At 35.8% G+C, this 27,909-nt stretch overlaps 1 protein-coding gene across 11 annotated transcripts in view; it reads left to right on the forward strand.

The window, feature by feature from the left end:
• Positions 1-27,909, forward strand: part of NCOA2 (nuclear receptor coactivator 2) — a 140,459-nt gene that overhangs the window by 50,630 nt on the left and 61,920 nt on the right. For all 11 annotated transcript variants that reach the window (XM_058175206.1, XM_058175202.1, XM_058175200.1 and 8 more), the window contains 2 exons: positions 24,892-24,996; positions 26,828-27,000. In XM_058175206.1, the coding sequence (XP_058031189.1) occupies positions 24,911-24,996; positions 26,828-27,000 (259 nt within the window). In that variant the 5' untranslated portion in view covers positions 24,892-24,910. The remainder of the gene's footprint in view (positions 1-24,891; positions 24,997-26,827; positions 27,001-27,909) is intronic.

Raw genomic sequence — 27,909 nt, forward strand, 5'->3', positions numbered from 1 at the left:
TCATAGGGTACTGATTGTAGTTTAATGAGAAAAATAATGAACTTCAACAACGTAACAAAATTGACAAAAGTGATGGAGGTCTGAATACTTTATGAATGCACTGTACATATTTTTAAATACATATTTAAATTTTAAATATTTGTATAGTATATTTAAGTAAATAAATATGTTCTCATTCAACAGATACATTGACAGAAATATATTGAATATAATCATGTTTACTTTTGGGAATGAATCTACTTGTGTAATATTTGGGGGCTATGTATTAGCTAATTTCAAATGTATCTGAAAAAAAATTCAGCATGACAGTAGCCATAAAAATCAGCATATGAGGTAGGAGTACTTAAATGTATGATATTTCAATTTTAAAGGCTTTTAAATTTAAAATATAAAATATTTAAAAGCCTGTATAAGGATCTGCATGTCCTTTGAAGAGCTTCTATGTGACCAATCTTGTTTCAAATGAGATGATTTGAAATTTCAGGCAGTTTATTGTGGCATTTTGTAAACCTATACCAGCTGCATAAAATAATGCGTCCTATATCCGGCACAGGATGCATCCTATATCTGGTTTAGGATGCATAAAATAAGTTTTTAGTAAAGAATGATAAGTTTGTGCAGATTCCATGTCATCAAAACATTTGTCAGTGAAGTTTTGTGAATTTTGTGAAGAGATATTCACAAAGCTTTAGAATACTTATCTACAAAAGTTTGCACTTAACAATTCATATCCTCTATATTTATCACTTCAGGTAAAAGATTTTCAAATGTGCAATATTTAGAAAAGTTTCCTATTACTTACTACAAGCTACGTTGTTTTTAAAATTGAACTTCCTTTTGCTGTGACTTTTATTAGAACGGTAGGATTGTAACCACTCCTTAATGTATGCTTCTAGATGAACTCTGGAGACAAAAATCAGTTCCTTTACAAAAACTCTGTTTTATAATAGTTTAAAGCAGAAAAAAATTTGCAATTGAATAAATCTGTTGCAAGTGATAGGAAAAATCCAGAAAACTGTTTAAAATACAGCGGTCATACATATATCTAAAGCTGAAATTATGTAAACCTACATGTTAAATTCCAAAAAGGTGAAATGTTCTTGCAAATTCATTTTACAGTGAAGACAGTTTTGATTTGAAAACTGTTTCATGTAATTGACACTTCCCTTGTTTTGCAGAAGTAGCCTTGCCTTAATTAGAGTTTCAACATCAGAGTCCCATCCACTCAAAACATAGTAAACAGAACTTCTGACTTAGCAAAAACAAAGAACAAAGTCCATTATGGATATCTCTGCAGATTTTTGTTAACTACTTAATAGCTTTCAACAATACAGTTGAGAATGTTGAAGACATTTTCTAATTTTTATTTTTATTTATTATTAAATTTTTATCTCATTTATATTTTGTCAGCACAAAGCTGTGGACATACCTAATATCTGGCTCCTATTTTCCACACAACAATAACCCTGTGAGGTGAGAGAGAGTGACTTTGACTTACTTTTACTTTCTAAGCCAACACCTTAACTAAACTGGCTCTCATTTTCTAATGTTAATAGATGGATTCACATTAGTATTTTAACAGATTACCAAACAACTAAAATGGTAAATTGTTTTTCATAAAATCAAAGAAGTGATATCTGTTTTATGGAAAGCTTTTGTCTTATTTTGTCAGATGTGGCAAAAAGGCTACTACTATTACTGGTAGTCCTTGACTTACGACAGATCGCTTAAGTTTGAAGTTATGATAGATCTCCCCATAGCTACTTATGACCCAATTTTGAAGTTCCAGTGGGACAGACACATGATTGCATTTTAGATGCTTGCAACCAGCTCACATTTGCAGCCATTTTCAGTATCTCATTGTCACATGACCACAATTCTTGGCATTTTTTTTTTTTTTGCCAGAAACCAGTTTTTACTTCTGGTTTCTACAAAAAATTGCCTATTGGCTAAAATGGGTTCATTTAACAACCAGCACATTTCTTAATGACCATCACAAAAAAAATAAAATTGGGTAACTCACATACCTGCTTATTGATCACCACGATTTACAACCATAATTCTAGGCTCAGTTATGGTTGTAAGTTGAAGACTATCTGTATATATTTTCTTGAAAGTCTTTCAACATCAGTTACCTTAGTTTCATATTAATGAATGTAAGATTTTAGCTTTTTATATTGCATTTTAATGTTTTATTTGAAAATACCAGTAGATTACATATATTCAAGTACATAGACAGGTGTATATAAAAAAACTACTTAAATTTTTAATAAGGTTCCAGAGATTCAGCAACCTTGCTTCACAAGGAGCTGGATATTTATTACTTAAAGGATTATTTGAGGAATGTCATCTGATGGAGATACCTGCAATTAAAAAAACCAACTCTTGTCATTTATAAGTAGCCTGAGTACAGCAACTTTTAGGCGGATTCTGGATATCCACAATTTCTGAAAGGCCATTATTATCAAAACCCAAAATGAAAAAAATTGGACAATCTAGCAAGCTTTTTTCATGGATTAAAGAAATTTTGCAGGATCCAATCTGGGTTGGTTATCGGGACCAGAGGTTTTGTCTTCTGAGCTTTCTGACTCGAGCTGGAGCCTATCTTCAGGGAACTTCTGTCTAGGCTAACATGAGTCCAAAAGCTTTGAAGACAAAATCTTTGATCCTGGTGGCCGACCCACATTGGACCCTGCAACATTATCCTGGGACATGTATATTTGCCTTCATTCGTAATTTTTTTTTGCCTTTCTCAGTTTCATCTATGTTGCTGTGTAAATTTTGTTGCATTACCTCTCAAAGTAATGGATATGCCTCATGAAATTCTTATTGCAATAATTGGTCAAATTCCAAATATTTTGATAGAATATTTGAAGAGAAAAATGAGTCTTTGTCAACATTTTTGTCTTTACTTGTACAACTACATGGAGCTTTGCTTTATGTTAAGTTCATGACACTATTAGCTTTTAGGACGACTATTGACTTCTAAGAGCATCTTGTGCTGGTTACATACATACATACATACATGTTATTTCAGGGATTCCACATTCAGATACAGCTTAAATCCAAAGTTGAAAATAGCAGTATAGAATGAACTCAGTATCAAAATAGTGCTATGATCTATTCAGGTTAGGAGAATTAGAAATGCAGGACAAATTTTCTTTATATTTCAAAGCTATACTAAAATAGATCAGCACTTCATGTGTTAATAATGCAAAGCTATGTACTTAAAATAATACATTTTATAGATGTGTAGGACATCCATGCATTCCTAAACCTATTTATCCTAAACCCAGAAATTACTATATAGTTTCATAGAATCATAAGGCTAAAGGACCTTGGAGATTTTTTAGTCGAAACCCCTGCCCAAGCCAGGAATCCTTATATCAATCTAGATAATTTTTTTTAAAGCTTCAGTGATGAAGCACCCACAATTCCAGAACAAACTGGTTCCGTTGATTAATTGTTTTCACTGTTAGGAAATTCCTTCTTATTTCAAAGCTGAATCTTCCTCTGACGTACTTCCATCCATTGCTTCTTGTCTACTCTCACGTGGTATGGAAATTAAATCGACACCCTCTCCCTGTGACAGCTCTTCAAGTATTGGAAGATTATGTCTCCCCTGATCCTTCGCTACATTAGGCTAAACATATCTATTTCCCTTAGCCGTTCGTCATATGATTTAGCCCCCAGATACCTTATCATCTTTGCTCTTCTCTGCACTCTTTCTAGGGTCTCAGCAATCTTTTGTACCATGGTGACCAGAACTGGACACAGTTCAGGTAGACCTCAGTTCACAACAGTTGTAAAAGAATTGTATAAGGACTCCTGCCTTGAGCAAGGGATTGAATTAAAAGACCTCCAGGGTGCCATTTGAAGTTAAAATGACACTAGAAAAAGTGAGTTACTACCCTTTTTCACACTTGCGACCATTGCAGCATCCACATGGTCACATGATCAAAATTCATATGCTTGGCAAGTGACTCATGACCATAACAGCAACTCAAGGTCATGTGATCACTGTTTGTGATCTTGTGACAAGCGAAATCAATGAGGAAGTCATATTCACTTAAAAACCGTATTACTAACTTAACGACTGCAGTGATTCACTTAGCACTTGTGGCAAGAAAAGTTGTAAAATGGCGCAAAGCTCACGTTCACTTAGCAACAGAAATTTTGGCTCAATTGTGGTTGTAAGCTGAGAACTATCTCTATTTCAATGTGGCCTCACCAGTGCAGTATAGAGCATGAGATGTTAAGTAAGATGTTTATGGGAACCTTGTTTTTCTGGTTTAATACATATTTATGAACAAATAGATGATTGGTGTTCTAGAACACAAAACAATCAGGAGTTATAAAGTACAGCCCCTTGGATGTATTTTGCAGTTAACTTTGCTATCATCAGGTCTGTGTCATGATAGTTGTGATAAGTGGCTATATATCCTAAGACACCTTGTTTCATTTCTTACCTAAGGAAACAACCTTGTTGACAAAATGAAGTGTCAGCAGACCATTGTAGCTGTAATACCATGTGATCTACTATCTGAGCTTATTAAAATTATATACAACATAGGGCTATTGTTTCATTATAGATTCCTTCACATATTAAGTCTAATATAATCTATTGTAATATGTATTATGTATAAATTCAAACAACTTTGAAGTAGTTGTTAAGATACTCAAATTCTAATAATTTGACACAGGATTGGGCTTTTTGGAAGGAAACAGAAGGGCGAAAATAAGTGGATCAAGGACATAAACTGGATGAAGCAGGGTCATAATTTTCATTGTTTCAGAAAGAAGATATTAGCCCCCCCCCCCTTAAAATGTTTACAAAGATTCACATTTCGAAATAAAAAAAGTTCAGATGAAATATTCTTAGAAATCTTGACACCTCAAAAAATGAGTTAGGGGTTCTATGCAGCCCTAGGGCTGTTAATTTCCAACATCTAATTTTAGGCAGAGACTGAAACTGTTCATTGAAAATGTTAAAGTGTAGCTGAAAAATTATTTTGCTAATATACTTTTATGCCAAATTAGGCAGATAGTGATATAGAGTAATATTTTTTTTAGCATCCTTTTCCTTTAATTCAATTTGATGCTGTAGTCTCAGTTGTACATTGTTGAATACTATGTTTTTTATTTGTGTTAGTTATTAACAATGCTGGTAATTCTAGTTCTTTATATTATTTCTGCTTCTTTTCTGTTGCAGTATTGCCTAAAAACCTTTTACTACTATATTGTAGTATATTTCAAATGATCTGCAGTTCAGTACTACTGTCTAGCCAGCATGCTGTCATTTTGTACATGCTCCTTTAATTTTTACTTCCCAAGTGGGTTACTTTGTATTTGTCCTTGTAGAAGCTCATTTTATTTCTCACTGCATGTCTATTTCTGAACATTAGCTCTGCTTCTGCAGTGCTCACTATTCCACCTATGTTCATATTGTCTGCAAATTTAATCAGTGGGCTTGCCACCCATTCCTCTGAATATGTGTGTCTAATAGGGAGGGGGGAGGTGGACTGTAAAGGAAGTGCTTTGCATGAATAAAGAAATATGACAGTTAATATTGCTAAGTAGGGTAATATAGCCTTTTGTTGTTTCTCGTTCACAATTGCCTCTTTTTAAAGATCATATATATTGCAATATTTAAATTGCATTTAAATAATATTGGCATTGATTTTTTAAGACATGCAGTGCTTAAGTAACATCTGATAATTTTTCTTTTTGCACAATTTAATTCTGTGTTATAATTTTTAAAGAACTATCCAAAATCAGAGCTTCGGATTTGATACTGGAATATATCATTTTGATACGGTTTGCATCCCCAATTGAGAATTTTGAAACAACCCCCCAAAAAATAAAAAATAATGGCTATGAATTAAGATTTTACTATTACATTTATATTTCAAATTTCTACCCAGAAACCACCCAAAGCAGAAAACAAAAATAAATGCAAAATAATTATTTTAAAACAGATTTAAAAAGTATGTTGCACTAGATAGTCCTTCCCTTACAACAGTTCATTTAGTGACCATTCAAAGTTACAACAGCACTGAAAAAATTGACTTATGACCGTTTTTCACAGTTATGATCTTTGCAGTATCCCCATGATCATGTGATCAATATTCAGATGCTTGGCAACTGGTTCATATTTATGACTGCATAAATTGACAAGCAAAGTCAGTGGAGAAGCCAGATTCACTTAACAACCGGATTGCTAACTTACCAACTGCAGTGATTTATTTAACAACCAAGGCAAGAAAGATCATAAAATGGGGCAAAACTCACTTAAGAAATGTCTCAGTTAACAACAGAAATATTGGGCTCAATTGGTTATAAGGACTACCTGTATGTATTAACTAATTCAAATTGAAGGGACCTGCACGATTCGGGGTTGAATGCAACTCCTTCAGCACCACATTCCATCACTTGGAAACTGCAGGTGAGATGGCCTCCTCTTAGGTGGCCAAGAAATAAATCTTGAAGCCAGTGTATATTTCAGAGGGCCTTTCCTGCTGATATTAATGTGCAGGTTGATTCAGATTGAGATAGGCGATCCTTCAGATAATCGTTTCCTAAGCTATTTATTTTAAATCCTGTTCTATATCTATGCCATGGATTTTTAAGAATCTTCTACAGTATTCTGAGTCTTTATGTAGCCCATGCAAGATAGAGATAATATTTATATATCTTACTGGTTTGTTATTAATAAGATAATGCTTATGAAATTATTTGGATATTTCAATTTTAGTGATTTATTTTGTAGAGTTCCCTCCTTCCCCTTTTATTTTGTACATAAACTACATAATGCTTCCTTCTCCTGTGTTGCCTACCACAGCTGTGTGAGAGGTGCATTGGGCTGAGAGAGACTGGCCCAAAGTCACCCAATCAGCTTCCACCTAAGGGAGGACTAAAGCTAACAGTCACCTAGTCCAGCATTTTAAACTACTGTAGTATTACTCCAAAATTCTGTTTTGCAAAATCCATGCAAATTGTGATGTTTACGGTCAAAACAATATAGAGTTGATAAGCAGATGTTGTTGTTGCTATTATTATGGTTTGAATATAACTTTACAGCAAAGTTTTAGGATTTTTTCATGCCAGCAAATAAAATCAAGTTTTCTTAGGACAAAATTAGATTTTGTCATGCGTTTGATCACAGACTAAATGTATTTCATTGAATTGTTTTTTTATAGCAGTTTGACAACAAAAATATGTCAGTTTTCATCCTAGTGGTTCTCTGACATTTTGAAACAGTAGAATGTCAGACTTACTAACATATATAGTCTGTATATTAAACCTTGTATCTTATGTTAATAATTGAAGGAAAGTGTTTAACCAGTCTAAAGCTTGCATGTTTTCTGTGAGTTATATTTAAAGCATGCATTGTCAGGAAAAAAAATGAATTTTACATACTTCTAATCAGAAAGGGATCTGCTCTGTCCATTGTACTTACATGATGTATTATTTAAGTATAAGATTTTGGTATAAGATTTTGGAACACTCGTTGCACAAAAAAGATGAAAAAAATCAGAGATAAGAACAAAATAATACACATTTATTTACTATATGTGAGCAGGACAAAGGAGAATATTACGGAGCAAAAAAAAATGCTTCAACTAAGCTTAAGGCTGAAAATCTAGAGTCTGTAAACCAAATAATTACTTATGTCTTCTAGACCTCATGTATAATATTGTTTTCATTCTACATTAATTGGTTATAGCTAGGATATATGCATTATTGAAAAGGAATAGCATCAGAATGCTTTCTCTTTTTCTTCTGTCTCTGTTATCTTCCCCCCCCCTTTTTTTTCTTCTTCTAAGAGATATACGATGTTGGCACTTTATTCTGCAAAATGTTTAAGTGGGTTTTAGAGAGATGCCCTTCTTAATAGCAGTAGAAAGGGGGAGGGAGATCTATTATCATAACGCTGTGCTAATGTAGGTTCTGAGTCATGTGACTGCAGAAAAGGCTATTATCTCAATGAAAAGGAAACTGCCTTTTAGAGGAGCAGGAGAACAGAAGCAAGAGGAATTTTCGAGTGCTCCACCATGCTGGATTGTCTATTTGATCAGCAGCTAAAAAAGGATTAGTTGTGGCTAGTTTATCAGCTGTCATTAGAAGCAGATGAGCAAGGAGATAAGCTGCTATGTGCGCACATCCTCACTCAGCATGTGTTTTAGTTTAGGGCAAGACAGTGATAGTTTAAGTTAACACAGGACTTATTTTCTAATAGGTTTCTATTCATTGTTGCTTGCTTTAATAAAACAAGAGTATAGCGACGTGTGTAAATAAATACCATAGCCTGACAATAAAGGAAAAGCTGCTGACATTTTTCATTGAATGGCAGAGTCTGTGGAAGATTACAAGGAGTGTTTTCAGAAGTACAATGACTTCATATTTGGTATGTTCATGTCTTTTGTATAATGTAGAAGATGCAGATCATGACAATTGATCATTGGCATTCCTTAGCAAATAGAGGGAGTGTGTCTAGCATATTCATTACCCATTTTTCTCTCTTAAAAACTATTATAGTTTCATTAATAATTCCCTTGTTAATATTTATGTATTATGTATTCCCTTGTAAATATATATGTATAAAGTGTAGAATAGAAAACGTTGAACACGAAACCCAGCACTTGTAATAAAGCCAAGTAAAATAAAAGCTTTTTTATATATAAGCCCTGTTTTTCAGGATGAAGAAAGGCTGAAGAATATGCATGCTTAAATTGCTACATAATTACAATGCAGTACTTGTATTGTTTTGACTGCGAATTCTAAGATAAAAGGAAGATAGGTATTTTATTATCCTTGTATTTTCTGACCCAGGGCTTAAAATCGGTCATATACTGTAGTAGTAAATATGAGTATTTACTACTCATTTTTAGTAACTTCATTTTTTTAATCCTTATTGCTTTAAGCTTTTGCTCCTATATGGACAATAGCACTTAAAGTTCAGTCTATGTATCTATATGATGCTGAATATTTTGATGCATTTAACCTTACTGACAATCCTTACCTTTCTTTTAACCTTGAAGAGAAAAATAGCTTGATAAATATTATTAGATAATATTTCTCTGCAAATCTTTTTATTTTGTATCCTTAAACGTGAAATGCTATTCTTGATCAGCTATCCTGTATGCTTATTAATATGAGTAATAAGCCCCCCATGAACTCATGGAACTTGTTTTTCAGTAGATATGCATAGTATTATACTGCTAACCTCCCCCCCCTTTCAAATATTACTAGGTGGGCGTTGTCAAGTTACTAATAGCTATATAGCGTTGAATGCTTGTTAATTTCTTCTAAAAGAATAGTAGACATTTTTAATATTGAACTCTTACATGATTGACTTTTTTTTACTGCAACTAAACTAAGTTCTGTATTTTTAAAGAGTAGAAATCCAGATACAACTATAATACAAATAGGTGCTTTTAAGATTATCTTGGGATATTATGGTGCTAACCCAAATATTTTGTTTAATTTTCAAACAAATGGGGAAGGGTATCACTTACCTTAAGACATCAGTGGGTGATGGGTATATAAAGAAGGTCCCCTTGTAAGCCCTTAAGAACAAAGAATGATAATTAACTATGGTACACTATATCAATGTGTGATTTTTCCACTCCTAAAATTATTTTAGCTGCACAGCTCAGACCTAGCAATGGTTAAAGGGCTGAAACAGAAGGCCGAGTGCTAGGCCTCCCTTTAGGAAGGAAAGCCAGTTGGGTGATTTTGGACCAGTTATTCTCTCTTAACCCAACCTATCTCATAGAGCTGAATAATGTTGTGGGAAAATCAAGGATAGATCTATTCAGATCTTTAGGTATGTTCACCACCATGCATTGAATATATATGTGAGATTAATATAATAACTATGAAAATTCTATCATTTTCACAAGAATATTTAGTGTAGCTTATTTGTTTCTGGGTGAAAGTGGTATATTTATATTTGGAAAGTTCATATATCTTTTTATGAGAACTTAGCTTTATATACTGCTATACATGTGTATTGCTTAGATATGTTATACGTTCTATTTTCGAAGAGTTTACAGTGAAAAAATTATCAGTGTTTCAGTGTATTTGAACAAAATGTACTGCATAAATCCTTAAGTGATTTTCATTATTTTTATTTATTTTGCTTTTCACTTTTAGCATCAAATCCCCATTATTTTAAAGTTTTGTATAAGCTTCTTTCTTCTTTCATAAATGGCTATTAGATGTGCAGATTTTGTTTGAAAGCAAAACTATACTTTGAAGTGTAGATGTTCAACACCTGCTGTAATTTCTTAAAACATCTTGATTCTTTCTTGAGATGGTAAATCTGTTTGCTGCAGTTATAGTATATACTTAGAAAAAGATACACTTGGTTTAAGATATTGCAAATAAATTCTACATACATTCCTCCAAGTGATATGAAGCACACTTTTGCCTTTGAAATTAAAGTACTGCACCAAGGATGTCAAACTGGATTTCTTTGAGGGCCAGAACAGCATTGTAGTTCTCATCCGTGGGCCGGGGAGGGGGGGGAGATGGGATGGACATCTCCTGCAGCACCCAGTCGGCCAAAACGGAGTGTGGAAGGGCCCACACATTTTGGCTGGCAGAGTGCTACAGGAGGACATCCAGGCTGAAAACGGGGCATGGGGGACCGGCGCATGGCCCACCTCTGCCCCATTTTGGCTGCCAGAGGCACCACGGGCTAGTCCATTGCTATTTCTAGGCTGATCCTATGAGCCAGATTTAATCACCCTGCAGGCTGAATCCGGCCCATGGGCCTTGAGTTTGACACCCCTGTACACCATTGAAAGTATTCCTGCATGCTTTCTCTGTCCACTCTTACATTAGAAGGACTAAGTACCTTTTAGTCTGGATCATGGAGAAGCAGACCAACCAAGAGATGTGGTTGAAAATATAGTTATGCACCAATCTCTTATTGTATGTAATAGTAAAGTTTTTTCTCCATTGTGTAAGGTTAATGACTCACTACTTTATTATATTCTGCCAATAATACAGGAATCGCTGCAGATTGCTAATCTTGGACCGAGAACAGATAAATAAGGTTCTAAGGGAATGGGGGGATCACTTGTAGACCACTTGTGGCTGCTTCATGCTTCAGGTCTCCCTTCTGCCTGCTTCCAAACAGAAGAAATTGGGTTGTTATAATGTTTTCTTCTTGTATTAGATTCTGGGCTTTGATAAATTAACTGCTGCTTAACTGCTGATATTTACCATATTTTTCACACTATTAAGACGCTCCGGACCATAAGATGCACCTAACTTTTGGGGAGGAAAACAAGAAAAAAAATCTGCCTCTGCCTCCCAGCAATCTGCTTTCTTGCAGCAAACAACCTGGTCAACTTCAGCACAGCCTGATTTAGCACAAGCAGCTGATTGGCAGTTGTATTGGCCTCCTGGAATACTGCCAATCAGCTGTTCCAGGCTGCGGGAATCACTGCCGCCCATCACTGCTATCACTGCAACCGCCTATCGCCACCTCCATGCATCCCATTTTCAGCCTCTGTGCATCCCATTTTTGGCGTCTGTGCATCCCATTTTCTGTCCATTCCAGGTGATGGGGATCGTCGCCACCACCACCATTGTTCAACGGTAGTGGCGGTGATCCCTGCTACCTGGAATGGGACAAAAATGGGACACGTGGAGGCCACAAATGGGGTGCATGGAGGCAGCAATAAGTGGCAGCAATGGGCCGCTGCAATCCCTGCAGCCTGGAACAGCTGATCGGCGGTATTCTAGGACAACAATCCAACCGCCAATCAGGTTCTTGTGATAAATTAGGCTGTGCTGAAGATGACCAGGCTGTTTGCTGCAAGGAGGCAAGTTGCTGGAAAGCAGAGGCCGAAGGCTGGGGACTGGTGGGTGGGCGGGGCTTCGGCAGCATTTGCTCTGTAAGATGCACAGACATTTTCTCCCACTTTTGGCGGGGCGAAAAATGTGTCTTACAGAGTAAAAAATGCAATATGTTGATACAATTTGATCTCGTGTTTAAGTTTTTAACCTGATTAACAGACATCAGGTATGTATGTTATAATTGTAACAGCCTATATTCTTCTACAATATCATTGCCTGATGAGGATCAGAAGACATCCAAGAGGAAAAGGTAACTGTGGAGTATACTGTACCTAATGACAGCACTAAAAATGTGTATGGGCAGCCCAAACAATTATGGTGCAGATTAGCTATCTAAAACATGTGGTCCACTCATCACCCAATGCAGTGTCACCAGATTTGAGTTTTTCCACAAGTATTTATACATTACTCACATGCCAGTAACCATGATCAAATTCACTTAATTATAGCTTGTCGGTCATGGGGCCTCCTTCTTTATTGAGGGATAGGTAGGTTACAGTCCCAGACATCACCATATTTTGTCTGCAGTAGCCACATCTTCCTAGCAGCTTATGAGGTACAATGGGTCCTTTCAGAAATTAACTCATCCCAAAAAGAATGAGTTGGAGGTTATGAAGTTGTAGTCCAGATTTTCATCAAGAAGTAGTAAGTGGAAAAAACGGTCCAATGTTATAAGTTATAAACTAAATAAATACATTGTAATATTCAATGCAATGAATTTAAACATTAACATCTTTTAATTGAGCAATATTAGGATGGATTGTATATTAGGTTTCTATTTTTTTAAGCTGCCCAGAGTCACTGAGAGTCTGTTATTAACACAGCTGCCTGCAATTACTGCAGGTTCTAGTCCCACCAGGCCCAAGGTTGACTCAGCCTTGTTGGGGGCAATAAGTTGACTTTGTATATAAATATACAAATAGGATGAAGACTATTGTTAACATAGTGTAAGCCGCCCTGAGTCTTCGGAGAAGGGCGGGATATAAATGCAAAAAAAAAAAAAAAGAGAGAGTGAGTGGGCAGCTATACATACTACACATTGTCTTAAATAAATAAATAAAAAATGGTCTAGATGAATCATTTGGTTGTTTGGTGTGGATGGTCATGCATGTTATATTTCATGTATTCATTTTGTTCTGATATTCAGGGTAGCAGTAACAAATGCAAATCACAATTTACGCAGCCAGAATTAAAAAGCAGTTACTAAAATAATAATAAAAATTAAAATTTTGATGAAAAAGATACATTTTATAAAATGGGAACGGGGCGGGAAATAAACCACTAACTTAGGGAACACATTCTACAGCATTCAAACTAACAAGGAAAAGGTTCTTTCCCAAGTATTCCCAGCATCTTCTGAATGATCATTCATACTGACTGGTCAGGCACATATCAGGACAGGCAGCCTTATAGTCATCATCTCTATTCTATTTAGATTGTAAAGGTCAACATCAACAAATTAAATGGATGGATCATTCAGTACAGGCATGATATGATCCTAGTACTGTGTACTAGTCTGCAGAATGGACAGCATGTTTTATACAATTTTATACAATTTTCAGCTTCTGAACATTTTAAAAGGGCAGCCCCATAGAAAGTGCACTCCTTAGTTGAGTTGGTTGTAGCTAAGACATGGAAAACTTATATCAACATCTGAGAGATAAGCTAGGAACTCAAGGGAGAAGTCAGAAATGAGCAGTGACAAAGTGTTGGCACGGTTCTTGCTTCCTCTTGACATTCACTAGTTTATTTATCCATAATAATTCTTTAGAAGTGTGAGTATTCTGTTATTTGTAACTGAGCTGTTGATTGTCACAGAACAAATTGCCAGCCTCCAAATACATTCCTGTAGGACAGATAATTGGGCAGTAGTTTGAAAAGTTAACTCCTCCATCTGAAACACATCCTCCCTTTCTATTACATGCCCTAGAGTAGAACTGTTTTGAAGAGTTGTAAAGAAATTCAGAAACCATGTTCTGATGCTTTCTCTGACTAGTTATTTCCAATCTAGCAGAATCTTTGAATCAAATTATGTAAAAGCAATGAAATATTAGCACAATATATTTCTGAACATAAAGGAACCAAATTATTTCTGCAAAGAGAAGCCAGCAAAAGAAAGATTGAATTTAAATGGGCCAGATCAGGCTGATATTGTGGAGAAAATGAATCTAGGAAAAATCACCCAAATAGAAGAGTCATTTGACTGCTCCATCCTAATTCCAGAGCAGGGTTGTTATTAAGAGGTTGAAAAGAATTCTTAAAACCATGCTACAATGCTTTCCCTAGCTTATTTAAGGAGTTAATGGGAACTAGAATAATCTACCTCCTCTGGAAGAGATTTGATAGATTATCCATTATCTATCAAACCCTGATTCTAATCAGTGGTTGTCCACTTGTAGCCTCTGAACTCCATCATTAGTTCCATGAAAAGTTGAAGGGGGAGTAATTTTCCAGCCTTGCTTATTAGTGAGTACTGTAAATTGGGGAGAATGTTAACAGACTATAGGCTCAGTTTGCATACTCTACACCAACTCATTATTACCTAGAAATATACTTCTTTAGTGTAACTGGCTGGTAGGTTATGGGTTTTTAACTTTACACCTTATAATTTCCCCAGTTTCTGTTCCCTGGACTACCTTTCTACATATTTATTTCTGGCCTTCAGCTTGTGTTGGTGATCCTTTCACGCACCTTGGCTGTCAGTTGTGGATACAGGGAGACCTTGTTTACCTTGTTTGGCCTGTTCAGTAACAAGCCAAAGTTAACAATGGTGCTGAAAAAAAGGGTAACATCTAATCTTAGAAGTTATGACTGTCACAGCAACCCCATGTCATGTGATCATGATTTAGCTTCTTGGCAACTGGCATTTGTTTACAATGGTCACAACATTCCACAATTACTCCCATTGACTGAGAATATGTAGATGCTTTCTTGACAGTACATAACAGTATATAGGTGGTTTCCTATTGCCCTCTGTCAAGAGTGATCACAATTTGCAACATTCACAGTGACCTTCTAACAAGGAAAGTCAATGGGAAGCTAGAAAGGAGGTCACATTTTGCAGTCACATGATTCACACTTAACAACTGTAGATGATTTGCTTAACTTCTGCAGCAGGTACTGATGTCATAAATCAGATGCAATAATGCGTCAATTTACAAATTTGCGATAAAGTTTTCAGTCCCAATTGCAGCTAGTAAGTGAAGACTGCTCATATTAAAGTGTTAGGAGTTTATTACATTAATAAATAAGAATGCACCCAAATTATTCTGTTTCAATTAAAATACGGTTTAAACTGTTTTGTATAAGCAGTGTTCTTTCCATGACAATTTAGTAGCTGTTAGATGTTACCAAAAGATTCCCATCATGAACAAATTTATATATGAAGGAGGATGTAGGTTACTATATTAATATTTCACCTGAGAGAAAAATCTATGTTAGTTTAGGCAACATAGAACAATCTGTTGAAAATGAAACTTCTTTATGTGGTTTATTTAAAATACTTGGATGCTAGGATGTTAAAAACAGCAATCTATAGTTGTAGTTCATCCACATTAATAGAAATATGCAGTTTAATCAGTATGGCGTTATTTCTTATTTGGTCAAGGGTATTGAACTTGTAATTAGCAGGACAGAATGAACATATTGTGTTTGTAAAGCTCAAAATGATGTAACTAAGTTTTGACCTATAATTGTTACAAATTAAAATGATCAATGTTTCATCATTATTGTTTTTCTAAAGAGTCATTTTAGCAAGATAATAGTATGCTGCTTATATAGCAGTATGGTTTAGTCTTTCTAGGATATAATTTACCTGTCCTATGGCTCTATGTTTTGCTACACATGTAGTCAAGTGGAATATGGAGGTAGGGAATTTTAAATTCAATATGAACTGCTTGGCTTTTGTAAACTATAGAATATATCCGTGATGGCGAACCTATGGCCCGCATGCCACAGGTGGCATATGGAGCCACATCTCTGGACATGTGAGCATTGGTTAAGCTCAGCTCCAGTGCACATCCACACCGGCCAGCTGATTTTTGGGTCTTCTGGGCCCACTGGAAGTCAGGAAGTGGGCTGTTTCCAGCCTCCAGAGGATCTCTGGGTGGTGGGGAAGGCTGTTTTCGCCCTCCCAAGGCTCCAAGAAATACATCAGGGGGGTCCCACATTGAATTATGCGTGATACTCCCCTACCTGCGCTCCTCCCACTTTCGGCACGCGACGGCAAAAAGGTTAGCCATCACTGGCATATACTGTGATATTATTTCCGATGAATGTTATTTAAAATTCATTAAAAAATATTTGTTTTTTTCTAACAACACATTGCATCTGTGTTCAGTTTCATACTATTTTGTGGGCACAACAGTTACAAACATAAAAATCCTTACTGTATTCTTCAATTCTGTTATAGAAATCTTACAGTAAGTCCTTGATAGGCAATACAGTATATAAATGTATACATGCCTACCTTTTTGGAGAACTACAAGTGTCTTTTTTTTTTTTGAAAGACCACATATGTATGTGTGAATCAGGTGCAAGAAATCAGGAGTCCAATTAGATCTAAACTAAGTACAGTTTATTCCATGCTTACTCTAAACAAGAATCGAATTATGAACCATAATAATAATAATAATATAATAATAGCAGAGTTGGAAGGAACCTTGGAGGCCTTCTAGTCCAACCCCCTGCCCAGGCAGGAAACCCTACACCATCTCAGACAGATGGTTATCCAACATTTTCTTTAAAATTTCCAATGTTGGAGCATTCACAACTTCTGCAGGCAAGTCCTTCCACTTATTAATTGTTCTAACTGTCAGGAAATTTCTCCTTAGTTCTAAGTTGCTTCTTTCCTTGATCGGTTTCCACCCATTGCTTCTTGTCAAAGGTCAAAGCAAATTGGTGGTTGATAAGAGTAATTGGAATTGAGGGACTTAGATAGTTGGACTTACATGTCTTGTGTCATGAAGGGATGCCAAACTGATGACACACTTGACTACTCCCTTGGGCTCAGCCTGGTCATCTCCTACATTATATATATATGGATATGGATCTATGTATTAAAAAATTGTCAGCCAAATGGGAGCTAGTCACACCAAAGATACTGCCCAGGACCCTCAGACTCCTTCTGATAGAGGACCCAACCTAAAATGGAGGAGGATTCATACCATTCATAGGGAAGAGAACTATCTCTTTCTGTGTGTGTCTTTTATATTAATGTTAATACTATTTTGTGAATTTATTTTTTGAATGTTAGCTACCCATAGGTTTTGGAGCTGAGAGGCATATAAATATTAGTAAATAAATATTACAGTGTGAACAGTATTCAATAACCCTTTGCTTTTTAGCAGAAGATGTTCCATAATTTGGCTGTAGCTTTATTATAATTTTGAATAATGAGGATCTTAATTAAATGAATGATTTGTTGCCCCCAATGCCCCTATTACCTTCATTTTCCCTTGTTTTAATAGCATTTAAGCTTGTTGCTATAATTGTTATGATTCAGTCAAGAAGCATCTTAATATCAGTTGCTGAATGATTTAATCAGAATCGGATTCCTGCACATTGCTTAAGGAAAATAATTTTCTGTTTTAGTGTTACAACCTTCACTTGCTATTTTGGAGCTTATTAGAGGGCCTTATTAGAGGTGGCTGACGTACTTTAATATGTAAACAGCTCAGTGAATAGCTATATTAGGAACCTTATCATATATGAACACAGAAATTATTATTTTTTATTTTTTTTTATAAAAAAGTTTTTATTGGTCAAAAAAGATTTATGCAAATACATATCAGGTATGGTAAATTTTCATTTTTCTTATACATGATAAGAATTTTACTCAAAATTTTAAACACATACAACAGCCATATGGCAAGCAGGTGATACGAAGTAGCTAAGTTTCAATCTTACATACACAATAAGGAAGGGTCAAGAATAATCAGAATATCATACGAAAGAGAATAAGGAAAACCAACACAATACCAAATATCTTTGTCACTTCCTAGTTTTGGATCTCAGAACTCTGGGCTCAGCCTGACCCAATTCCAGGGCATAACAGCGGCAGCCGCCTCCGCCCATGGTCTATAACCTCCCTTCTTCAATTCCTGGGTCATCTAAATCCAGGAGGGCTTTGTGTTCCTCCACGTAGGCCGCAGCCTCCGCAATTGTACTAATTTTTTCGTAATGCCCTCCCGGAAAATCATCAATCCCTCTGGCATCAGCCATCTGAAGCCCACTCCTTCTGGTACAATTTGCTTGATAAAAGTAATATTTCTTTCTCATTTCACGTACCTGTCTGGGAATCTGCCTCAGAATGGCTATCTCCCTGCCCCTATAAGTCAGTGCCCCACTCCTATGTTTTCTAAAATTTCATCTCTCGTCTCTCTTTTCACAAATTTGACATGAACCTCTCTAGGAACTGCATGCGTGCGTGCATATTGTGAATTAACTCTATAAACTCGATCCACATCCCAATTCATAAAATCAACACCTCTCCCAAGAAATTCTCCCAACAGTTTAGTCACAACATCTCTCAAGTCTTCTTGGTCCACTTCTTCCAAATTTTGAAACCTAAGGAAATAAGACATTTTATCCATCTGTAGTCCAAGCACAGCATTGCTTGTCGTCTCCCCTCTTTTCTGCACTGCCCGCATCTCACCCTCAGACCTTCCACTTTCTGCTTATTTTCTGCTGAGACTTGTTGAGTATCCTTTAAATCCTTTTGGATAGTCACAATTTCTGCTCTTATTTCATCAGTTTCTTGTCCATATTAGATAACTTTTCCAGAATTCTCTCCATTTCTCCAGCAGTTGGTCTCTGACCTTTTGCCATTTAAAAAAATTTTCAAAATCCTCAGGCAAGCACAGTATCCTTATAATTTCCTCCGGATCCACCAGGGGGCACTCACAGGAGCAACGAGTCCAGAGTACAGTTAATCAACCAGGAAGCCGAAGGGAAGTGATGTCATCAAGATTCTCATACTGAAGGCGGAAGCTGGGCGCCACCATTGTTCCCCAGAGGAGGGGCCTCAAACCCTCCCTCCTAAATTTCTCCATCACCTCTTCTCTCCAGAGCTCCACAAAACCGGTAATCTTGTTATTTTAAGTTCTCCTCTCTCCAAAGTGATTCGTACTCCTTCCAGTCGCAGGGGAGAAAAAAACCCCCCCGCACTCCGGAATACTCCACTCACGTTTGCCGATATTCCCTTCCCTTCTTCATTCCTCAATTCTTCTCCGTTCCCTGTTCACCACCAGGCTGCTGCAATTATAAATCCAAAGCCCCGGTGTCACCGGGCACAGCGGCCCAGGCGGCGACCAAAGTAATGGCGGCCTGTGGCCTCGAACCCGCCGAGCCTAGGACGCGCCAGCATCGGTCCCCCCAGTCCTGTATATCGGCTGGGAGACCCCTGGCGAGCCGTCCGTGCGGCAGGTGTCCTTTTCGGAACACCTGGCCCCTAAGGGCCTCGGCGGCGGCCGGATTCGGACACTGGAGGCAGGAGAAGCCTTCCAGACGTCCGTTGCCACCGGACACCGGAAGTCGTCTCCATGAACACAGAAATTAGAAACCATTTTGTACTAGCTAGATGTCAAGCTAGAAATTTGTTGTTGTTGTTGAATGCATATGTAGCTTCCAGCAGAAAACTGGTAGGTAAATATACCAGAACTGAAGTTATTCATATTTGAAATTATTTTAAATATAAAAAAATGCAGATAGATGCTTATAAATACCATTAGTCTTATCAAGAATATTAACTGTGCACCTATGATAAAAAGTTACTTTTGTACATTTATAGCTAATGTGTTTATTATATTATCTTCCTATTGGCATCTATGCTTTAAAGAAATGAATAATGTTGGCTTTCAGTGTGATAGTGTAAGATTATTCATTTTTCTAATATATTGCTTTAATGTTGTTAATATGAAAAAAACATAGAGGTTATTGAAACAAATCAGTAACAATTGAATGGAATGTTCAGTCCACTGTCAAGCTTCCACTAACGTGGTAGTCAAAAGTGGCTTGGAAGGATGAGGCATAGATAAAAGGCAACACTATTTCCCATATAATAAAACTCCAGTTTAGAAAACCCAGTTCACGTTTTCTAAAGCATAAAGTTTCTCAACATAAAGTGTATTCTGAACTATCTGAAATTTCCAGACTTACAGTTCCATTGACAATGCATTAACAAAATGATAAACTCCCACTGAGATAGCTTAAGTAAGAATCGCATCTAATTTAACCCTATGTCAGGCACAGGCAAATTTTGTACACTTGTAGAAACAATGCTTTCCATAGCCACTTATCTGAAATCTCTATTATAATTATTCATCCTTGAGCTTAGAAATTTTTGTATGCAATAAGTATAATCAGACTCAGTTAAAATATAGCTTATTTTAATTGTAGGTTTGCTTATTTAATATATTTTATATTTACCACTCAATTATTTCAATGTGAACTAGACATTCAATTGCATAAACTCTTCCAGTTATATTTTAGGGTGTTTTTTTTTCTTCTGTTCAGTTGTTTTCTGGTTCTCAAAAACTGCCTGGATTCATCCAAGGACCCCACAGTTTTCTTGACAAAATTTTCCAGAAGTGGTTTGGCATTGCCTCCTTCCATGTCTGACAGAGTGACTTAGCCCAAGGTTACCCAACTGATTTTGCACTTGGTAGGATTAGAACTCTCAGTCTCCTGGTTTCTAGCCTGATATCTTAATCACTACCCTAAACTGGCTTCACTAATATTTAAATATTTAAATCAGAAACACAAGTCAGTCTGTAATTAGAGACATAAGCTATTAACAATGAAGTTTTTTTTCTATGAATAGTAATGAGCAAAACAATGTTTTTAGGAAATTATTTGTAAAATAGTCAGCAATCCAGGAATATAAAGAGAAATGTATTAACTCTGACATATTATGATAGCAGAAAAATATTATTAAATTATATAGACCATCTTATATGCTTATGCTTTTTACTAAAATACATTATGATGTTATAAATGGCACAATTCAAATGCAAATGAAGCATTTTAATAGTTGAATATTTCTTAGTTTCAAAAAACTGTTCATTTAATCATAATGAAATGTTTCATTTTGCCTTTACTTTTGTTTTATGATTTTTAAGAAATATTGAACTTATAAAAGTGATGTTGAACTTCTGCACACCGTGTAGAAAAATAGGAAATAGGACACAACTTATATAATGAAATAGAAATGTGTTGATGAGGCATTCTTCATTCTTTATACCAGGAATGGAAGATAATGAGTTGAGACTTTCCCTACTCTATCTAGTTCATTGCAATAAAGAAATGTTGAATGTGTTTCGCTTTTATTTTTTTAATATTAAAAAAAAGAAAGGAGAAGGAAGACACTTCTCTGTCTTATCCAGTTCTGTCTTTATAGTTGTAACTGATTTACAAGTGCACTCAGTATAGTTCTTGGAAATAGCTTCTTGTTAGAAAATTTCATTTTTGTTGTTTATTTTTACAAAAGTGTGCTCAAAGTCAGAACTGTGAAAGAATTTTACAGCTGACTCATCTAATCTGTTATGGTCTGTTAAAGTATTCAATACAACATAATTGTGGTCAGAATGGTGTCTGTAGAATACATTGTTTCTCCTTTAATTTGCACTGTGTAAATTGTGTTCCAAAACAACCATTCCCCAAGGCTATTTCTTTATAGAAACAGTTTTCCAATCTAACTTTTTAACCAGGCCAACTATTGAAAGAGAGGAAGACATGTGATTGATTGTCCTAGTTAGGTGTGCCTTTAAAATCAATAAATTAACTCACTAATTGTACCTATTTTTGTCATTAGATTGGGGAATAACCAACATAAATTAATTCTTTTAATATTCTGAAATAAAAATAGATTGTGTGTGTATTTACAAAAGAAACTGTTAAGACATGTTAATTTGATTCAGCAACTTTGTACATCTGAAAACCGAAGAGAAGAATAATTAAAAGAGAAGAATGCTTAAAGAATAATTATAAATAATATCATAAAGGTATGAAGAATAATAATTAAATGCAAAATTGTCTGCTAATTGCAGAACACAATTACAATGGATTGGATTACAATGGAACCTTCAGAATTTTAACTCCATTTCCATTCCCAATCCCCACACCAGTCTTTGACACTAGCATTTGAACATTTTCATTTCTGCCAGCTCCAGAGCATTAAAACTAAGCAGGGAGCACTGTGACCCATTCAATTTTCCTCCCAGCTGAGAAACAGGTTTTAAATGAAGAATTTGAACCATATCCTACCTATGGCTTAAATCAGGAGTCTGCAACCTTAAACACTCAAAGAGCTATTTGGACCCGTTTCCCACAGAAAAGAAAATACCGGGAGCCACAAAACCCTTCCCGTGCCTAACTATTTCTTGAGCGGCCACAAAACTAGCATGTGTAGTTGCATTAAACGTTCTGTTTTCTTCTGAAACTTTTTTTGGATTTATCCATGGTTGGCCTACCAGGGGTTGAAAAGCTCAATAAATCGCGTGCCGGCGGGTGTTGCACATTGGCAGTAGTGACGCCTATTTTGAGTGACAGGAAGCCGCAGCAGAGGGGTGAAAGAGCCATATGCTGCTCCAGAGCCTCAGGTTGCTGACCCCTGGTTTAGATTAACAAAAATCTTTTGCCCCCCATTCAACCCTTCCTGAAAACCCCCACTGCTAGTATTTCCACTTATTCTGACTTTCAATACACATAATATCTACGGTACTTCTTCATTTGTCTGGTTATTTGCAAAAAACAAAATAAAACAGGTAAGAGCAGTTGTTATGGGGAAGAGATACCCTAGAATAAAAGTCTTTTAACTGATACTGAAAGCATAATATGACAATATTTTTGCAACCCAGTGTTATTCACAATTGCTCTTATTATTGTAGGTTCATATTAGAGGAGGAAAGTAACACTGAGCATAGGTGATGAGAGATTAGATTACACACACCACCCAAAGACCAGCTGGGTGGTGCGCATGCGCATGCCGGTACCTGGTCTTTGGGTTTCTGGTGCACGCATGCATGCAAGTCAACTGGTCTATGCATGTGCCGGAGCACTGGAAACCCAAAGACCAGGTGGCTGGCATCAGTCAGTGCATGCGTACCACTCAGCTGGTCTTCAGGTTTCCGGTGATCTGGCTTGCGCACAGACCAACTGGTCAGCATGCATGCATGTACCAGAAGAGCAGCTGGTGATGGCGCACGTGCCACAGACAGGGCTCTGCATGCCAGTCTGGCACGCGTACCATAGGTTCGCCATCACGGTTCTAGACCTTCTCTAGCATAGTTAGGCTGCAATGGATGCTGAACAAGGGCTTGCTTGTGTCCTGAATTTGGGGTCTACCATGAAACAAAAGACCAAAGCAATACAAAAATAGTTTTAAAGAATGGTAGGGTATGTATATTTGCTCTACCCTTAGATAATGCAGTCTAAAATGGAAAAAAAATGATGATTCAGCTCTTGAAACAAGCTGATGTGATGAGGATGTGCAGTTAGAATTAATCTGGAGCAGTGCAAAACATGAAAATTAAGGGATCCTATGTTTTTAGGTGTAAGAATTATATTGAAAAAAGTTACCATATTTCAATATGATATCACTTTATTTTTCCTAATGGTAAAACCTAAGAATTTGTCAACAACTAATCTGTAGTGTGACATTCATCAATTAAGATTGAGGATTAAAACTATAAGAGTGTATTTACCTAATTACATTTTCATAATTTGAATTTTTAAAAAACGAGAATATGAACCATTAATTCGTTCTGGGGTTTTTGTTTCATTCATCTTTTTGTTTTATTTTGCAATCCTTTTTTCTCATTTACTTTTGAGTTTCTGTATTTTAAAAAAATGAGATTATCAACAGGATTATCATTGCTTACATTACATGATCAATTTCAAGGCGTTCTCATGCTAGATATATAGAGGATAGAGGATGTGGATAATTGTATGCTGTCACAATGAAAGCAGAAACTTTTGCTGAGTTAGTGATAACAAGGAGAATTGGAAACAAGCTATGTTCTTTCACCCAACATCTGGTGGAAACTAGATTGTTCTCAATAACTGTAATTACATCCTAAGAGGTTACCCAGATAACATTTTGTTTAATATTCATGAAAAAGGGTCTTATATTTCCTATTTTAACAGATGGAGGAAAACTGACTTTTTAAAAACATTAAAAACTTACCCTTGTATCAGAAAAGAACATCAGCGCTACTAAGATAGTTGACAAAATCATATTTTTTCTTATGTGCCTTTTAAATTCTTTACAATATTTTTAATGTCTTATACTGTATATTTTAGTGCTGCTGTGTAGGCCATTACATTTTATATTAAACCATTTTAATATAACTTACATTCTGCTGACTTCTTTCATTGAGTAAATAGCAAATACCAAGTTTAGCCAATGCATCCTGTGGAGACTAATTGTAATGTGTTACTTGAATACTTCATGAAGTCTTAGAATCAACAGAAACATAACAGCTTACCAAAGGCTGTTGTAAATGGTGGCATACACAATACGTATTCCCACTTCCCTGGGAATAATCTCAATTATGTTCCTGGTATTTTCCTATGATACCAAGTTTATAAAAATAAAAATTTTGTGGAGAAATTATTTAGAACCGTGAAAATAAAAACACAAGATGATCTAAAATAGTTATACATGATACCAAATTTTAAAAATTTTTTATAGTGAAATGTTTTCAGTTGAATATTGATCTGGGATCTGGTCATTGACAATCATAACAATTAACAAGTTTCAATAGTGCTGTTGTGGGTTAGGAAATACATGCAACTTGAAAGTTAGCAATTGGCATTGAAAATTTTAGCTTTAGCTTTCACATATTTAAAAATCATTAATTGGTTTTAAAAACTGTCTCATTTTTTGAATGCCTATTTTGGATTGACTTACACATGTACATACATGTATGTGTCAGGTATGTCTTCATGTCCTGTTTGCTTGAAAAAATAATATAGAAAAATGATGTGTTTTTCTACTGACTTTTCTGTGTCTTTCAGTTGCTGATATGTGTTTAAGATGAGTGGAATTGGTGAAAATTCCTCTGACCCAGCTCGGGCAGAGTCGCGAAAACGCAAGGAATGTCCTGATCAACTTGGACCAAGGTTAGTTCGAATATGAACATGTTTAATGTGAAGTTAAGTCTGCATTTTCATGTTACCAAAGCATTATTGCCTTGATATATAACAATTGCTGTGTAGATCCAGAGCATAATATTTATTTTCTGAAGAATTTGGGTTTTTTGTCTACTTGTATAAAGTATAAGATTGAGTGAATATTTTTAAAGGAACAGGTCTTCAATAAATTAAATCTTCAGTGTCTTGAACAGTGAGCAACCTGTTATAAAGCAAACAACAAATGTATGCAGGAGACAAAACTATTCAGTTTCGCACCTTGAGTTTTTGTTTGCGTCCTAACCATCCCCCCCCCCCTTTGGAATGATGGAGTTTCAGCTTATGGTCTTAATACACATTGAAAGCAATTCAGTTAATTTTTTTTCTTCCTACCCTGCAAGCAGATCAGAGACATTGAAGAAAAAGAGATTTCAAGAAATACTGTAAGCTGTTTATAGAGTGTGCCAAGGGTTGATTGTGTGCTAGTTGCTTTTAATGGAAGAAGAGTAAACAACTTGCTCTCTTTCAATCCCTTTCTCTCCAATGCTCTGCTCTGCAGTGGAGGTTGGGTGGGAGAAAAAGGGACCCAGGTCAAGCACAGGACAAATGAGGTCTTGTCAGGTTCAAAAAACCAGGACCACACATGAAGTTCCAGTTAAACCGAGTTATTATAACTCATGCCTAGGCATAGGAATCTATTCAACTAACAGTTAGCACTATTTTTGCAATAGTTAAGGTTCAGCTGAATTCAAGGAGGATTGGATTACTCTGTTGTGGCTACATAGAGACTATAGTCTGATTCCTCTTTTGACTCCGCCCCAAGATCTACCACTCCTAGTCCTATATCACTGCTTGTATAGCAATCACTGTAGCCTGGGCTTCTTACAACAGTATGTTTCAACAGTAGGAATTATCTGTCCTGATCATGTTGATTGGCTGGAAGATTCTGGAAGGCATAATTTATATAACCTATAGAGCCCAAGCTGTTCTACAGTATTAATTGGCAGAAGCACTTTCTTATGTATCAAGAAATTGCCTTATATGGTGCAGCCTAGAAATAAAGTATATGGACACTTACATTGTCCATTTATATACAAGCTGTATCTCCATGACCAGTTGTAAATAAGGCATTAAAATAGACAATTATGAGGCTGTGATTAAAAAAATAGTTTTAGAATTTGAGAAATTATCCATTTGTGCTGGTAATATCAATAAATTAAATTTGCTGGCTAACTAATTAGAATCCAAAAGAGGATTACAGGTAGACCTTGCTTAATTACCCTACTTTACATCAGTAAATGATGCAGTCATTAAGTAAAGTATCAGATGACTGCAGTTAGCAATAGCAGTTCTGGTAGTCCCAATTGTAATTGTTAGGCAAGGGCAAGACCTCATATTTCTGCCCTGATGTGCTCACCTCAACTTTAACTCTCTCCACCCTCCTAACTCACTCAGTCTCTGTCCTTTTGGCCACCATGTGTTTTGCTGACTAAACAACCCCTCCCTCCCCCAGCCTCAGCTGAATAACTTCATCTTTCTCCTGCTGCTGATAAGGCATGCTGACCACTTTGGGGAAGACTGGTGAGGATTGCAGAAGGAAACAGTTAAAACTCTGAAGTGCCCTACTGTAGTTTCGTTGTAATCCACATCTGGAGTACTGTGTTCTGCAATAAGCAAAGAGTTTTGCATCCAAATTTTTACAAAATAGTACTAGTGGATTAATTTTTCTTATATTTTGCTACCTTGATTAAAACTATTCTGTAATCAAAGACTCTTTAATGACTTGTACATTTTTGAGTTTAACTTTAAAATTTTCTTCCAGTCCTAAAAGAAGCACTGAAAAACGTAATCGTGAACAAGAGAATAAGTATATAGAAGAGCTTGCAGAGCTGATTTTTGCTAATTTTAATGATATTGACAACTTTAACTTCAAACCTGACAAATGTGCAATTTTGAAAGAAACTGTGAAACAGATTCGTCAAATAAAAGAACAAGGTAGGGAAAGGGTTTTAAGCATCTTACTATGTGTGTATATATATATATGTGTGTGTGTGTGTGTATGTGTTTTTAAAATCAAAACTTAGTATCTCCTATTTGAAATAGTTAATCTCATGATTATTTTGTGGAAATACGTTTTCATCCCACAGTGTTGAATTCTATAGAAATTGAACTGAATAAAAAGTAATCAGCAGATTGAATCTTCAAAATAATCTTAGAAAATCAGGGTGTAATGATGTCATTGCCACAGAAATGTTTTATATCATCTTGCAGCATTCTACATAAGTTTGAACTTAGAAAATTAATGTCTCGTTAGCATATTATGAATATGTTAATATTCTTAAATTATCTTTTATAGTCAAATCTCTTGAGCTACAGTAGACCTGAACGTCTTTGTTCAAAATGCTTCGAACCAGAAATTATGAGACTTATTGCAGAATTATCTGTTTTCCATTCAAAGGAGTTTCCCAGAAGGATTAGAAATAGATATGTACAACTTAGATGTGATACAAAAATATCTATAAAGTACAAAAAGAATACATACAGAGCAACAGTAGTTTTGACAATGTGTATGTATGGGTGAAAGAGGGAGAAGAAAAGGAAAGAGGGACCTGCTTGCTCTTAGTGGTTAAAAAAAGCTAACACAAGTCTAGGCCACAAAAAGTTTAGTGTGGTGTTGGGTCTTAGATGCCTTATTGGCCTCTTAAAATCTGTTATAGTTAATTTCCTAAATCATTCAGGGCTTTATAATTTTTATGAAAAACATTTCAGTATAAAACTGTTCATTTTCTTTGGTGAAAATTGAAATGTAAAATAACCTGTTAGGTAGTTATAAATATGAATTTAACAGAATGACAGAGTTGGAAGGAACCCAACTCCCTATACCATTTCAGACAAATAGTTGGC

The sequence above is a fragment of the Ahaetulla prasina genome, chromosome 3, assembly GCF_028640845.1.
Source record: "Ahaetulla prasina isolate Xishuangbanna chromosome 3, ASM2864084v1, whole genome shotgun sequence".
Taxonomy (NCBI): Eukaryota; Metazoa; Chordata; class Lepidosauria; order Squamata; family Colubridae; genus Ahaetulla; species Ahaetulla prasina.